This window comes from Scophthalmus maximus, chromosome 8 (genome assembly GCF_022379125.1).
Source record: "Scophthalmus maximus strain ysfricsl-2021 chromosome 8, ASM2237912v1, whole genome shotgun sequence".
In the NCBI taxonomy this organism is placed as follows: domain Eukaryota; kingdom Metazoa; phylum Chordata; class Actinopteri; order Pleuronectiformes; family Scophthalmidae; genus Scophthalmus; species Scophthalmus maximus.
In genome coordinates, this window is record NC_061522.1 from 9,135,213 (window position 1) to 9,150,963 (window position 15,751).

Below are 15,751 nucleotides of genomic sequence, written 5' to 3' on the forward strand. Positions count from 1 at the left end.
ATTAGACAATAGGTGTGACAGCGGCAACAAAATTAACGTCATGAACCAGTTCATCATTTTTCTCCATTCAAATGGAAGGACTACCACCCAACGAATTGACAAAACGCTGACATCAGAAGCACACCCGTCTACAAACCAATCAATATCAAGTATAGGCAGAAACAGCCCACGTACAGTAGGGGATGATGACAGGATGTACAAATTTCATACAAAATTCTTTAGTTTGCTCCCTAAATTGCTATGTGAAACTAAAACTAACCTGGTCAAATGTAAACAATGTAGCAAAGACATGAACCTCGGTCTGGAATTTCAGGTGTGAAAAAGCCACAAGGGCAGTCAGAAAGTTATCAAGACAGTGATGTGTTCTATTGTTTTGGCCCCACACCATAATAATGCATCTCCACAACTACAATATTTAGGTGCTGAACTTCAGCTTCATGAGGTCTTGAAGCAAATTATAACCTTTTTTACCCTTTGTGGTGATGAATAAAAAGAGCTCAAATATGTACACGTTTCATTGAATGTGAATGTAAACCCTCAGAATAAAGCTGAATGTGAACACTTTAACCTTACTGTCAGTGTTTCAGTTTTAAATCCAATGCTCTGGAGTGCAGAGCAAAAACTATCCAAATACTGGCAGACTGAACTGTTTATGTACTTAAATGGGAAAGATAAGCTAATACATAAAAATACAGCTTTCAAAGACATCTGTTATAACAGTTTTACAGGTATGGAAATATTATGCATACATAAGGGGGGAAATGCTGCAATTTTCCCTGTAGTACTGTACATGTAGGCGTGTGCGATGCCATTTGTGTATATACTGTAAGAGCAGGTAGATGGGAAAGCCCACACACTGGAGTTCAGGAGAAATTTGCTGCCCCTTCGTCTCTGCTATTTTTTAATTACCAAGTACTGAAACTCAGGCGCTACCTACCTACTAGCCAGATCCTGCAGAAGTAGATATCAACAGCACCGTTTATCACGGGGAGTGCTATGTTCCATGATAAATGTTGCACAAAAGTGGGATAGCTGAACTCTAGTCTCTCAGAATAGACACACTGCCCACACAGTCAAGAACCCTTCTGTTAAGATGACAGTAGAGGATTCTGGGATAGAGACGGATGATAAGTTTCTACCGTGGACATCAGCAACAAATGGCTGTCAAAATTAAAACTATTACAGTGCAGTAAGAGAGTAGGAGGACAGTGATGTGTTCTTCATCATTCTGGCCTTAATCCAGCACTTTGTACTTGAAATGAAACAGCGAATATCAGGTTAGTGCTGGCTTTCAGTTAGAGATACATTACCAATTCCTCTGCCAATATTTTGGTTTTTGAAAGTGTTCTCATCCACATTGGGACACGTTCCTTAAGACTCACAGCCATTTTTATACTAAATTTTAGGACAAGGATCCCATATGTACAGACAAGGTAACAAAATATGTTTTGTTTTTTAAAGATATTTTTTGGGGCCTTTTTTTAAAGCCTTTATTGACAGGACAGCTGTTAGCGTGAAGTGGGTAGAGAGTGGGGAAGACACGCAGCAAAGGGCCGGGGTTGGAAGCGAACTCCGTGGCAGGAGGACTCTAGCCTCCATACATGCAAGCACAAAATATGTTTTGACTCATCAGCCACCATACTTCAGTCCAATAAATGGAGTGCTTAATCTGAAAACCAGAGTGATTGAATAAGTGCATTAAACTTGTGTACAAACTGAGGATGGATGCCATGCCAATATATGACTATCAACAAATGCTAAATATCTACTAAAGTGTTAACTTATCAAATTACTTTGTTCCCCAAAAGAAGTGTATTAAAAAGGCTACAATTCCTTCACTGTCCATACATCCTCAAATTTAAACTGAAAGTCAGCACTTTAACTTTACAGTCTTTTTAATGCATCAATGTCCTGATATTGCTAATTGTACTGTATTTGTCGCCCTAGTGCAAGTAAAAATGATTGAAGGGTCATATTAGATCGATGTGCGGAATATTCACACCATCAGAGAATGACACTCAGTGATGTGTTGTGAATGTTAATGAAAAGAAAAATGCTTACTAGTTGAAATTAAGTCTGAAGAGATGGAGCATAAACCTGTCATTCCTGTCTGGTCAGACGTTTCTCTGCAGTTGTTTTGTTGGGTTATATGGTCTCATTTTTTGGGTACATGTGAAGTAACTGTGATTATTGTGTGCCGGGTGTGTACACACACACACACACACACATATACCTAGAATAATACCATTTTAAGATGTTCTCTAATAAGTGGAGGAAATGAGTAATGACAATGAAGTTCTGCTTGTCACACTTTTCCATAGGTGAAAATGAAAGGACGCAAGAAATTAATTCATAACCAGATGATCACATCACAGATGTACATATATATGATATGCATGTGTCTTTATCAACCCCCTCCATTTCTTAAAATAACAATGATTGATTACAGCAGCTGGACAAACATCTAACAATTGAGAAGAAAAACAATGCACAAAAGATTGAGAGACAAAGAAACGTATATTTCCTTTCTCTGCTTCACCAGTTCCACCTGTGGCAGCAATCGACAACCCTGCACTGCCGATTAAATATTGCTCTGACTACACTTAGTATCCACTAACGCATTTGCACAAGTTTGATGTTGCACATTAGTTGTTTGTGCCTTCTCTGTGTGCAAGGTTGTGTGTTTCTGTTTTGCTAGGTCTGTTTCTGTCAAAGACCTATTTCACACAACCCAGAACAGGAGGAGGATAACACATCGAGATAAGCACTTTAAAATTCATTAAGGGGCCTCATGGGGAAACGCATCCAGCTGAGGCTGGATAGAAAGCTCCTCCACGTGTCCGGGCTAATATTTTCTTTTGGAGAGCGGTAAGGTGCCACTGAAATTCACCAGGCGACAGCAGTAAGGGAAGGTTTTATGCAAACATTTATGCACATTCCTCACTCTTGCTCCATTTACAGTATCCATAGTATTTGTTTTGACTTTGGCCGAGTAATAAGGTGAAAGGGAGAAGGAGCAGGGAGTGATGTAGAGGCATACAGATAAAGAGATGGGGGAGGTAAACAAAAAAGGAGCGCAGGAGGTTTTAATGCAGATAGAAAGAGGTGTATCTGGACGAAACAAAGAGCAATTTAAATAAAAAATTAACTTAAAAAAGTGCAGTACAGGAAAGAGTGCAAGGGCAAAGAGGTAAGAATGAAGGAGCCAAAGTGGGGGGAGAGCCACAAGGCAGAGATTTCACTTTACCTTCAGTGGGGTTGATAGCTCCTGGTAAGTTGTCCCATGGGAGAGTCCAGGCAGGGCAAGGATGAGGAGCAAAGACTGCCTCGACGCCTTTTTCCTAAGGGAGGAAACGGAAGCACAGACATGGGTTACCATAGAAACCCCTCTACAGCCTTGAGGTTCTGTGGTCCAAATGTTGGTTACGAAGCAAACCAAAAAAGCTGCTCTTGAAGGCCTTTTTTTTTTACCTTCCTCACACTGATCTGAAGCTATTCCTGAGGAAAAACCCCAGCTTGTGCACTTATTACTCTCTCAACGGATGAAAGGTTCAACAGTACAGTACATATTCCTGTACGTCCAAATCACTTGAGAAATATTGGAGGAACGTAGAAATATAGAGGCAGTCAAGGTAAAGCACTTTCGCCTTCCACTTTAATGATAAGTGGGTTGAAACACTTAAATTGGTACTTGGGAGACGGGATATGAAGACGGGAAGAAGGGAAATGGTGCAGTTATTGGTAGCTTAGAAAAATTATATTTCCGAGGTATAGTGGTAATTGAAAATAACTTCTTGTTGAAACTGTTTACAACTACAGTACTGCGATGTCTTATTTAAGCATTTCCTTGTTGTGATGATCAAGTATTATGTATCTTTATCTATTACTTCATGATTACAACCATCTGCAACAGATCATAAAGGTAAAGTCGTACTGCAAACTTCGTGTTGAAATGACTTCAGTGTCGAAAACACGTTCCCACATTTTTACATTTGCTCTATTGATTTGTAATGCAATGGATATGGAGGGGCTTTGAAAAAAAGTTTTTCGATCACTGGATTGAAGGCACATGAAGTATATTTCATAAAGTAGATTGAGTAAAACTGGGCTATGGGAAAACCCAGAATTAATTTAATTGAAACAAATGATTAAGTTTTAAGATGTCCCACCAAGCCACAATGTGCCTTCTGCCATGGTCCACAATGATCGCTATTGATTCAACTACAAGTCCAATTCTACTGAGATATTCATCGTATGGAACCAAGTAAAATATAGTTGCACATTTAAAAGCCCATGTTTACACTTAATTACAACTAATCTTTGTACAAGACAATGTTCAAATTCAAAAAAAATTATATATTTATGACTTATGGCCATAGTAATATAATATATCAAGGCAGCATTTTACAGGGTTAGAGAGAGTTATGGCCTGAATACAAGCTCGGGAGCAGGAGTTCAAATTGAGTTGATTGCCCATAAGGGTAATGTCAAAGGGGAAGTAACAACAGTGTGGTCCAAAAGATCAGCATCACATCTGTGTTGGCTAGGTCACATTTTCATGGTGTTCCACAGCTGCGTTAATGTGGACACATTACCTGGTAAAAAAATTGACTCTGTTGTTCACCTGACACAAGACAATAACAACTGGCCTGGGAGAGAGATGATCCATGGCCAAAACATTATAGTATAAACCCTGTCATATACAGTAGCTAGTTGATTTCAGGGCACCAGTTTCCACAGGAACAGCCGCAGACTTTCAGTAATCCCAGTTTCTGGAACACAGGCTTCCCTGTTCTTCCAGCAGAAAATCCAGGACCTATTTTTACTGAAATCTTAAGACACTGTTGTCTAATATCATCAGCCGTAAGAGTTGTCAATTACGTAGAGCGTAATAGCAGACAGGTTACAATCTTGTATTTATCTTGTGTCGTGGCTACACTTTTGTTTACATTTAGTTTGCAGGTTGTGTGTCTACACCTCGGTGCACTGCAGGCAGTTTTGACTGGCGTGCATCAGATTTTATGACCTGTTTATATTTTGTATAATGTAGTGAGATGAGCCTGGTGCCTCTATTTAGTAGCAGAGATGGATCACGTGTCAGCATGTCAGACAACGTATTTGCCTTGGCAGACACACACACACACACACAAAATGTAGGCCTGTGAACACACGCACGCAGGCACTTTAGCCAAGACAACATAACAGCTGCACTGCAGACATGATGGTGGCGACACGCAGCCATCCCTGTAATCCCTCTGAGAAAAAAAAGAATGGTGGCCATTGTGTGAGAGTGTCCCTGTGTGTGTGTGTGTGTGTGTGTGTGTGTGTGTGTGTGTGTGTGTGTGTGTGTGTGTGTGTGTGCACGCATTCCTCTCAGTTCTAATGTCTGATTTCAACGTGCCATGAAAACTGTCATTTGAGCACATCTGTGGCAGCCTCGCTGAATTTCATCCGGCAACATGGCACATTTAAGACAGACACGTCCCATCCTGACCACCCAGCTAACTCAGCTCAGCCTCAATCAAACTCTCTCCTCTCCTGCTCTCTCCCTTTGTTCGCTTCCTGTCACTTTATATCACACTGTTATAGACACTTAGCCAGCAGGAAATCAGAGAAATATCTTTGCTGAAAGAGCAGAGCGACAAGGCCAAGCGTGCAGTCTAAAGGCTCAGCAGTGAGAGGTTAGTCAGAGCCGAGGAGACGGTCTCCTTTTAAACAGCTGTGCTTGTTTATCGCCTGCTGAAAAAGAGCTGGTCCAAATAATGTTGCAGGAGCATGATTTGGTGTGCTGTGGGGCTATGAAAGTTATAAACGTGTGCGTATGGTCAGCCATTACTAGAAACTACTTAGTCTGGCTATAAAGCATTGTTTTGTTTTGGACTGGATTCATTGTTTTTTATTGCACCTGAAATGCAGATAAGCTGAATGTGCGCTGTCTGCACTATTGTAACTGGCAACAGGATCCACTGAGAATACTGAAGTGAGTGAATTTACTGAGGGCAGTAAAACACTGTTCTAGGAAGCAAATTTTCTTGACTGATAAAAATATATGTCAGACAAACCACCTCTATGAGAAGAAACTCGCATTTACAAATAGGCATTAAACAGCCCACTTAAAATACAATTCCTGTGACTGGAAGCACTTAGCGCTTAAGCGCCGACACAGAGACAAAAAATTTAAACAATTAAGAAAGTCAGCCAGAAGATAGAACATTAACTTAGAGCTACACTCCTGAAGGCACATTCAGCAGAAAATGGAGGCGTGAAATTATAGGCATAATGGTTAACAACCAGTTGGACGGACGCATGCGTGCCACACCGCCCCCCCCCCCCCCCCCCCCCCACCCCCCCACACACACACACACACACACACACACACACACACACAATCTGTGCTGTGATGGGACAATAAGAGACAGAAGCTTAAATTTACAGTCTAAATATATGTGTGTGTGTGCATTAAAGCAAATACGTTCTGAGAGCACAGAGAAATAAGAAAGGAAATGTAATGATTTACTTTAAGTTTAGTCATTGTGGGCCTGGGGCCACCAACAAAAGGAAGCTGTGTGGTCATCTCCGGGTTGTCTTCTTGCTCCAGTGGGCTGGTTGGCTTTTCCTCTGCTGACAGCCCTGGGAGTCTGGGCGTGGGAACTTGTGGGACGGAAAGAGTCATCCCACAAGCCTTGGCTGCCCGAAGGACCCCAGGTACCTCTTGAACACGACTGTACCAACGCAGGAGGTGGGGGAGCTGATGCAGTGTGCTCGCAGCGTGGGCTTGGAGGGAACACTATCAAAGACAATAAGAGGAACGAAAGAGAGAAGAGGAAAAGAAAAACATCAGTACCGATTATGCGAGTCATCCGATGTCATCTCCAAAGGAGCAAAATTGTCAGGTTCCACCAAAATTCACTCACACTGGTGGACACAAAGGCAGGAAAAAAAGCATCAAAACAGCATTGGCAGATGGGGAGGGTGAAGACACGATCAGAGAGGCCGTGTCACTGTGTGCGACTGTGTGTGCAGGACAGAAGAAACAGAGAGGGGGACACAGAGAGGGAGAAGGGGCACTCTGCAGCATGGCGAGTGGGTGGAGTGGAAAGGATCCGTCGTGGTTCCATGTGTCGCGGACAGTGATGGCCGTTAAGAGGAGACACGCTAGGCTGAGTGTGAAACTGTAAACCACTGGAGCACAGCTGACTACTAAAAGCCTCATTGTGAGAACTTCGGTTTATTCCCACAGTTGAGAAATCGCTGGGAGGGGGATGAAGGGTGAAACGGAGGTCGAGGTCCACTTCACTGCCAGACAGCGCAGCATTCCTAATCAATAATAAAACACCACTAACTAATCCTCTCTCACCTCAATTTGCTGTGGCCAAATTTACTTATAAAATATGCAATCATTATGAGTAATGATTATTCCCAAAACGCTTGTGAGCTATTGAAGTCCTGCTGAAAGTTTTTGTTTTTTTTGAAGATAGGAAATTTCTAGGTAACATTACAACAACCCACCGATTCTTGATCTGGTTGCAGAGAGAAACACATTCCCAAAGTAAAGTCATTGAAATGCATTTCAACCTGCTGCATTTGAATAGAAACTCTCCCACACACCGTTATCACTCCTTGCCAGGTGGCTCCAGACTAGACCACCTCTGAGAGCGAAACCTGTGCCAAGAGTGATGCAGTGAGTCCTCTTAACTTACAATTCTGCCTGGACGGAATGAAAGGGGCTGGATTTACTGACTGCTCACCCGCACTAGAGTGTCAAAACCAAAAGTCACACATAATTTGACAAGTCATCATTATAAAGGCATTATTATTAAATAGTCAGTAAATAGCAAGCGTTGTAAGGCTGCACTGGATTGCTCGTGGCACATTAATGGTCATTTTGCTCACAGCCGGAGTTGTAAAAAATCGTAGTGTCAAAAAAATGAAAACCTACTGGAAATATAGGAAAATTAAAAAAACATTTGACATTTATTTGTGCATTGAAGCAGTAATAAAAGCAGGACAGGCTTAGCCAAAAGGGCTCATGATGATTGTAAACACTCTCCAACATAATTCAAACTCTGAGGCTCTTACCAGGTACTGATAGATGCATGGCAGCAGCACCACATCCGTCAGAGTGAAATACAGTCCTTCAGCAAACACATGCTCCAGCGGAGGGAGATCCGTGGTCTTCACTTTCCTGATCTCAGAGTTCTCTCTAGTGGCCACGGCTGGAACTGACTCCACAGACAGCTTCGCCAAAGCGGCCCTGAGCTCAAGTCCATCGCCCGCCTGAGGTGCCTCTCCAGGTGCGGACTCTTTGTCCACATCCCCTTGGCCTTTGGGGGACTCATTCTTTCCATTCCGCCTCTGCTCTTGGAGTTTCTGCCTCCGTATTTTGTCATCATTGTGGACTTTGACAGGCTCCGCTAGCCTTTGTTCCAGGGTGAGGATGGAGAGAGGCAGCTGCTGAGAGTGATTGTTGGGATTTTGGAGGCGTTCTTCTACAGCAGAGGGAATGCCAGTTTCACACAGCCTGGTCCACTTGCTCACCTGAGGGTGACAATAGGAAAAGAAAATAGATCTAAAAAGATTTTTGAGGTCAAATTCAACAGTCTTTAAATTAAAGTCGCTGTTGTCTGAAACTGATGACCCTGTGACCAAAGCCTAATTAACATGCTGCAAAAAAACAGTCTGATCAAACCTGGTTATGTTGAGTGGGCCAAAACCTTGTTAGGAATAGGAAATGCCTTATAATCTCCTTGAACGTTTCCCGTAAAAAACTGTCACTTCGGTATTGAATTTTAAGAAACTTTGAGAAAAGGTTGCGAAGACGTTTGCTAGATGTACTGTTCATAAGCAGTTATACATTTCCACAGGACTTGTTCCATTGTAACTCAACTCATTTGTTTGTCATTCATTATTGGAGGCAGGAGAAAATTTGTGAACCTTTTGAAATGACCAGCGTTAACTTATAGATTTGCCTTCTCAAATACGGTCACTGGGAAAATGGTCGGTGAACCTTGGTTGACTTTAGTTCAGGAGAACCTGCAGCATTATGAGATCCTTTCTAGGATATTGCGGATTGAGATCCTATCTAGGATATCGCGGATCGCAGCGTCACTTACATTTAATTACATTAAAATCTGCAATGTGCATATAAATCTGGTTACATTTGCACACGGTTGGCTGAGTCAAAACTCTGAGCATCACTTGAAGATTCAATAAAAAGCCAAAATGTATAGGTGTCAAATTAAAGTTGTTCTTGATATGACTCGTGTTGCTGAAGTCTTGACCTGTAAATCTGCCCTCCCTTCCCTTTGCACCTTGCATACAGAGGAAGTTATCAAAAGGCACCATGACTGATGGTAAATCCCAGTGGAAATCCTTCATGCTTTTCTGTGCATTTGGCAATTTGTGTCTGTGCTTCTCCTCCACTCACCTCGGCACAGGCCTTCAGACAGGTCTTCTTGAAGCCCAGCAGTGCCAGCACATCGTTTCGAGACGGCTCGGCCTCTAGGGTCTTGTTGATGATGTGTCTCAGGACCACAGCCAGTCCCGCCCTGCACAGCTGCCCGGTCTCGTCCAGCACGGCAGGCAGGCGGCAGCCCCTCACCAAAGGGGGCACATCCTCCAGCCGAGTGTCGGACACCTCCAGAGACCCTGGCAGCTGACTCTCCAGCCGCTGGGAGCAGCGGGCGGGTGCGGCGGAGACCAGGAACACTTTGAAGGACTTGCACTCGCAGTAAGACAGGAGAAACAGGGCGATGGAGGAGTGCAGCGGAAGACGCGGCTCCTCACTTTGGCAACACACTCCTAAAAAGAGGGATGGTTGTTGTTGTTGTTGTTTTTCAACCGTGTGCGTCATTTTAAAAACCTGTAGAATAAAAAGAAACAGAGGGACGTTAAAGGGATAGTTCAGTGGGGTTGCATGAGTTACTTATGCATAGTCAATATGTTACCTCATGGAGATGGTGATCAGTGATGTCATTTAACGGAGTTTGGAGGAGAAGTGGAAGTAGTGTAAGTCTGACTCACTGTTGCAGAGGGGACCACCGAAAAACGCAGTAATTGGCGCAGTAATACATGGCCGAAGTACGCTTGGAATATAAGTGCAAACGTAGACGCCTGTCTGGCGGAAAACTGAAGCAGTGTAAAAAATACGTCCTTCAGCGTACAACTGAACAGATATATATATTTTTAGGTGGCGAAAAGGACGTTTTTCGGTTGTCCCCTCTGCTGCAGTGGGACGCTACTTCCACTTGTCATCGCCGATCACCACCTCCGTAAGGTGACATACTGACTATGCATAAGTAACTCGTACAACCCCACTTCAAAATCACCGAACTATCCCTTTAACGAGTTATTAGCTTTGGATGTGTGGCCGGGTGTCTTTTAACGGATGGCAGCTAGCAAGTGTTAGCTCAAGCATTGTCTTTTGTTCCGGCGCATTAGAAGACGTTAACGGAAACACACAGCAGTTTTAGAAACACGCACATGCACACCGGCGAGTTCGGGAAAAACCCACGCCGATATTTGTTCACGCTTCCTGGGGCAGCGCGTCTGCTTCTTCTTCTTCTGCTTCTGCTTCTGCTTCTGCTTCTTCTTCTTCTTCTTCTTCTTCTTCTTCTTCTCCTTCTCCTGTGCCAAGGCTAAAATAGCTCCACAGCGCCACCAGCTGTCTGCTATCAGAACGTACGAATCGATACTGATGGAAATGTGGTGTTTATTGAATTGAATTGAATTGAAATGTGTTCATTCCCAACATGTGAAGAAAAAAAACAACCAAAGATAGACAGATATAAAAGAGTGATATTCACAAACAATAACAGCGTAAAGCAAAAATAAACTGTCCAACACTTGCTGCTTTACGTGCTTATGTAATCTCACCCCTTCTCCCCAAGTAATTCATCTATAATTAATAATTAATCAGCTTCCTTATTGATTGAAATCTATACTTTATTTGATATAATTTGTATCTTTATCAGTAAAAATTCATTGCTCATATAGTTACCCTTATCATAATATATACATTTTCTTTCAATAAAAATAAATGCATTACTAATTTCATATATCTTAATCAAATTGTCTAGTTACTTTATATGATTATTAAATTGTGTATTGTAATATTTATAACATAAATATACAAATATGTGAACGTTATTGAAGATTTCTTCTCATGAAACCGATGTCTTCAAAAGGTTCCGCTCGCGTGTATTCCGGGCAGATTTTACGGTTGCACAGGTGGTAGGAGAAGCGTCCGTCCCGGCTGGTTTCTCTTGTAGGAAGTGCTGCTCAACCCCCGTCATTTGTTCATCAAATCGAAAATACCGGCTTACCAGACAGATTGCTTTTCTTCCCACGAGCGGAGTGTGAGGTAATGTAACTAAACATACGTGAGTTTGTGTTTTATAACTGACAGGCAGCTGAGCGGAGAGGTAAGTTTAGCCACTGTGCCGCCGCCACAGTGTTCCGTGTGTCACAGAGCAGCCACATTCATTTACTTCTTAGGCCTGTTTTCATTTCAAAATTCAAAACAAATGACAGAATCGGGAGGGTGACGACACTCGGGCCTCAACCCCGAGGATCGTGCTACCTACGAAAATGTATAAATATATATTTAAAAGTGTAAATGAAGCATCGCGATGACCAGTCGGTGTCTGCTGCAGTGTCTTTTCCTCCATTCATTTCCTTTGTCCAACTTCTCTCCAACCTTGTCTTCCCTCTTTCTACTTCGTATCTCCATCTAATAGAATTGTAATCGACGGCTGTGTATCAATGGAACTGCATAAGCTGTCAAGGTGGTAAACTAGAGGAACAGGAAACACTGATAAAGGGCAACAAAGCAAAGCAGCAGGAATAAGCAAGAGAGGCCAACGTGTGGTCTGATTTGAAGTGACTGGTTACAGGAGTCATGAATGCTAAAATGGACACAAAATCAAAACAGTTAGTAGTAAAGGCAGCAGCAAATTCTCTAAACATTAATGAACTGATGTAGCAGGATGTGAGAAATGATCTCAGTGTATGCGGGGTGGGTTGGTGAACATAGCAGATTGCGGTAATGCACCTTAAATGCTAAGTGCCACTCGCCATTAAACCAAAAAAGAAGAAGAAGGCATTTTGTTTTTCAAATCAGTGAATTGTTCCTTGTGTCTTGTCCGTCTGAGTCAGGTCTAAAGTCAGTCAAATTGAATACTGTGATGGCAATTAGGCAGGTTCAGCTTTTCTTTTTCTTTTCATTATATTATGAAATATCATAAAATAAGCGACTTGTTTAGCCGGAATAGTTTGGGAAGGGCCGCAGCAATGTATGAAGTTGTAACTGAAACTTAATGAGCTGACGTTATTTTATGATTTCCAGTTTGAGCCACCATGGCGGGACCTGTCAGCTTGGAGTTGGATCCCATCTTCCTGAAGGGCCTGAGTTACCTGCACTCCAAGAGCAAAGACTCGGTTGAGAAACTCAAAGCTTTATTAGACGAGTCCCTCTCGAGAGGAAGCGACTCATCTTACCGCTCTTTACAAAAAGTAAGGATTTCATCACGTATTTCTTTTGCGCTGCACCTTTTGGTTTTTCTAAATTGTTACTGCCTCTCTCAATTTCATTGGTTTGTGATTTATTTAACCAAATGCTAATTACTCTGCATTAACAATGTCTATACTCAGGATATAGAGGTGTCCAAGGTGTCTGTGTCAAAACTGAGCTTGAGTAAACAGGACTCCAAGTCCTCCTCGAGTTCCTCATCGTCCAGCAGCAGCAGTGGCAGTAGCAAATCGAGCTCGGAAAAAAGCAAAAAAGAGGCAGAGAAGAGACCCCCTGAGAAGGTACTGTGTGTGTATATATATATATATATATATATATATATATATATATATATATATATATATTTATTATTATTTTCTTCTTTTTTTTCAAATCTTTCTCATTAAGTCATGTTCAAATGTAAGACTACACATATCTGTCAGTTCAGAGTTACTATCAAAACAGTCAAAACTGTGCAAGTAAGACTAAGCAGATCCACCCTGTTCAGGTTAGACCTAGTTGCATGAAGAAGAAGCATACTTCAGAGATTTTCCATGAAGTGCAAGAAGCACATATGTATAACTCCATAAAGGACTACGAGTATACCCATGAGTATGGAAACTAAATGTTGATGGTTTGACGTCACTCTCTGAAATGACGTCTTTCTTTCTCGCTGTCACACAGGTTAGGGTTGACTTGGCTGAGGTGGATCCGCCGAAAAAGCCTCGTTTGGAGAAACAGGAGAATCGTTCTTCTCCAATTACTGTTCAGAAGAGCAATGACCTCCTGTCTAACATTAACGACTACGATGAGACCAACGCAGATGACTTTGCCATGGAAATGGGCCTGGCCTGTGTGGTTTGCAGGTATATGCTCATTATCAGTGAATACATTAAATAGAAAGGTTCAGGTTAACACATTTCCCTGAAGATTTATGAATATTTTCACTCAGTCTTCAAGCTTAGAAAATTAAACTTGGTGACTAACTTGACGTGCTTGATTCTACATTCTTTTTTTATTATTTCCTAAGACAAATGACAGTCACTATGGGGAACCAGTTGGTTGAGTGCCAAGAGTGCCATAATCTGTACCACCAGGACTGTCACAAGCCCCAGGTGACAGACAAGGAAGTCAATGACCCTCGGCTCGTGTGGTACTGTGTTCGCTGCACCAGGCAAATGAAACGAATGGTGAGGAAAATTAATTATTTGTCCCACACAACCACCAACTAGGTGATCGGTTAAATTCATATTCGGTCATGTCACCAGGTCCAGTTGTCTCTGTTAAACATCTATTTGTATTCATCCACTAGGCCCAGAAACCTCCACAGAAGCCGTCCCCTGCATCTGCATCGTCGGCGCCCGTTGTAAAAGACACGCTGCTGGTCAAAAGGACGGAGCTTAAAACCAAACCTGACACAACCAGCACCTTCCAAGCCTTCAAAAGAACAGAAGTGAAGGTGCGTGTCAACTCAGTATGGCAGTGTATGAGACTTTAAAAGCATGCAAAATGTATCAATGCTCATCATGTGTAGAAAGTTGGACTGTCAACTGCAAGTCAAGCAAAAACTAGGATTCTGCCTGTTTTATTGGTAGCAAGTGAGAGAAATCTACAAAACTATCATTGTGCAAAACTCCTCTGAAAGGCAGACTGCATAAATATCTGCAGAGGAAAAATGAGCAGTATATACTTACCTCTAAGGATCAGACCACTGACTTCTGCTGCTGTGTCATTTCTCCAGAGGGAATGGGTTGAAAACTTTCCAGTACTTTTACTTATTCCCTGTGAAGTTTTTTTAACAGTAAACAAACACTTTGCCTCCAGTCAGTGATTTGATTATGTTAATACCGTCCGCAATGGGAATGGGAGTTTTGTTTGTTTGTTTTCAGTAAAGGTGTTGCTCAAGTTGCATAGCTTGCAGGTAACTCTGCTAATAAACATGCTAGACGGATAAGCAAGCGATAAACTGCGATAAAGGAAGGATTAAAAAATTGGTTAATTTAGGTTGACTTGAAGCTTTAAAAATAATTAGAAAGGAATCTTAATGGTGACTTTATCCAACACATGTAACAACGGAAGACAAAACTGGTTGGTCACAGCTTCGTCCTACAGCAAAATCATAACCAAAAGCATTGGAACAAAATGACTAGGCGATGGTTTCACATGATGGAAGAGCAGCAGTCTCGATATTTTAACCTTATGGAGCTGGTTTCGTCATGCAGTCACATCCACAGTTGTGCACAGGTTTTATTCAAGGAATTGCTACGATTAACACTGAAATTCCTTTGTTGGTATTCGACTCCAGAAGTACTGGTGTCTTCTTCGTTACAATCTGTTGGAATTTGTATTGTGTTGCATTATAAGGATTATGGTGACTGTTTTTTTCATTACATGCAGGCATCCACAACATCAGCGAATCCCACCAGTGGTAGCTCCTCCTCCAGCAGTGGCCTTACAGGCTGGGCTGCGTTCGGCGCCAAGACGAGCTCTTCTCTTCCTCCCAGCTCCAAATTGGGTCCCTCGGGCCCAAGCGGGAGCAACAAGACCTTGACTGCTCCCCCTGGCCAGAAACCCGTAGGGTTGTCCGGGCTGGTTGGTGCAAAATCAGGACTTGGGGGTGCCAAGGTACCCGGTGGGGGCAACGGAAACGGCTCCAGCCAGGTGCCTCTGAAATCTCCTCCACCCCTGACTCTGGGTAAGCAGCCGCTGAACCGCTCATCGAGTGGTGACAACCAGGGGAAAAGCCCTGCCTCCTCTGGTGGGGGCTCCCCGAGCAGCTCCCAGACAAGTGCGGGAGGGAACGGGAACAATGGGAACGGGTCAAAGGCCGCACCAGGGGAGAAAGCGCCAACTTCTCAAGAGTCTCAGCTCAACGCCATGAAACGGTTACAACTGGTTAAAAAGAAAGCAGCACAGAAGAAACTGAAGAAATGAGTAGAGAGGAAGAGATCTGAGGAAACAGGAAACAAACTGTTCCAAAGTGCGAGAATAGTGCAAAGATTTGTTTGTATTACAACGGCATCGGTATATGGATTGACAGTATCCAGTCAAATACTTGAATCTTACTTTGTGTAAATGCTGCTGGACTCTGTGCGTCATTCTGCCCTAACAAATCGAATCATTGATAAAGTCTGTTTTTATCAACAAACATCATTAAATATCCTCTTATAAACTGCCTGTGTCAATGACTGTGTGCTTTCCCTGAATGTGAATCATCATATTCTGCAGGACAAATGGAGAATG

General features: G+C 42.5%; 2 protein-coding genes across 4 annotated transcripts in view; one reads left to right on the plus strand and one right to left on the minus strand.

Moving 5' to 3' along the window:
- gstcd (glutathione S-transferase, C-terminal domain containing) overlaps positions 1–10,615 on the minus strand; it is a 42,044-nt gene extending 31,429 nt beyond the window's left edge. The window contains exons 1-5 of one of the 3 annotated variants that reach the window (XM_035636616.2): positions 10,483–10,615; positions 9,428–9,862; positions 8,080–8,538; positions 6,518–6,787; positions 3,248–3,341 (exon numbers count right to left, since the gene is read on the minus strand). In XM_035636616.2, coding sequence (XP_035492509.1) covers positions 3,248–3,341; positions 6,518–6,787; positions 8,080–8,538; positions 9,428–9,853 — 1,249 coding nt within the window. In that variant the 5' untranslated portion in view covers positions 9,854–9,862; positions 10,483–10,615. The remainder of the gene's footprint in view (positions 1–3,247; positions 3,342–6,517; positions 6,788–8,079; positions 8,539–9,427; positions 9,863–10,482) is intronic. The other 2 variants (XM_035636617.2, XM_035636618.2) reach the window with 2 other exon arrangements.
- Positions 10,616–11,218: 603 nt separating this feature from the next.
- Positions 11,219–15,684, plus strand: ints12 (integrator complex subunit 12). The gene is made up of 7 exons (XM_035638550.2): positions 11,219–11,362; positions 12,347–12,513; positions 12,652–12,810; positions 13,193–13,374; positions 13,539–13,698; positions 13,821–13,967; positions 14,906–15,684. Exons 2-7 carry the CDS (start codon positions 12,358–12,360, stop codon positions 15,440–15,442), a joined length of 1,341 nt encoding a protein of 446 aa, XP_035494443.1. The 5' UTR covers positions 11,219–11,362; positions 12,347–12,357; the 3' UTR covers positions 15,443–15,684.
- Positions 15,685–15,751: the final 67 nt, after the last annotated feature.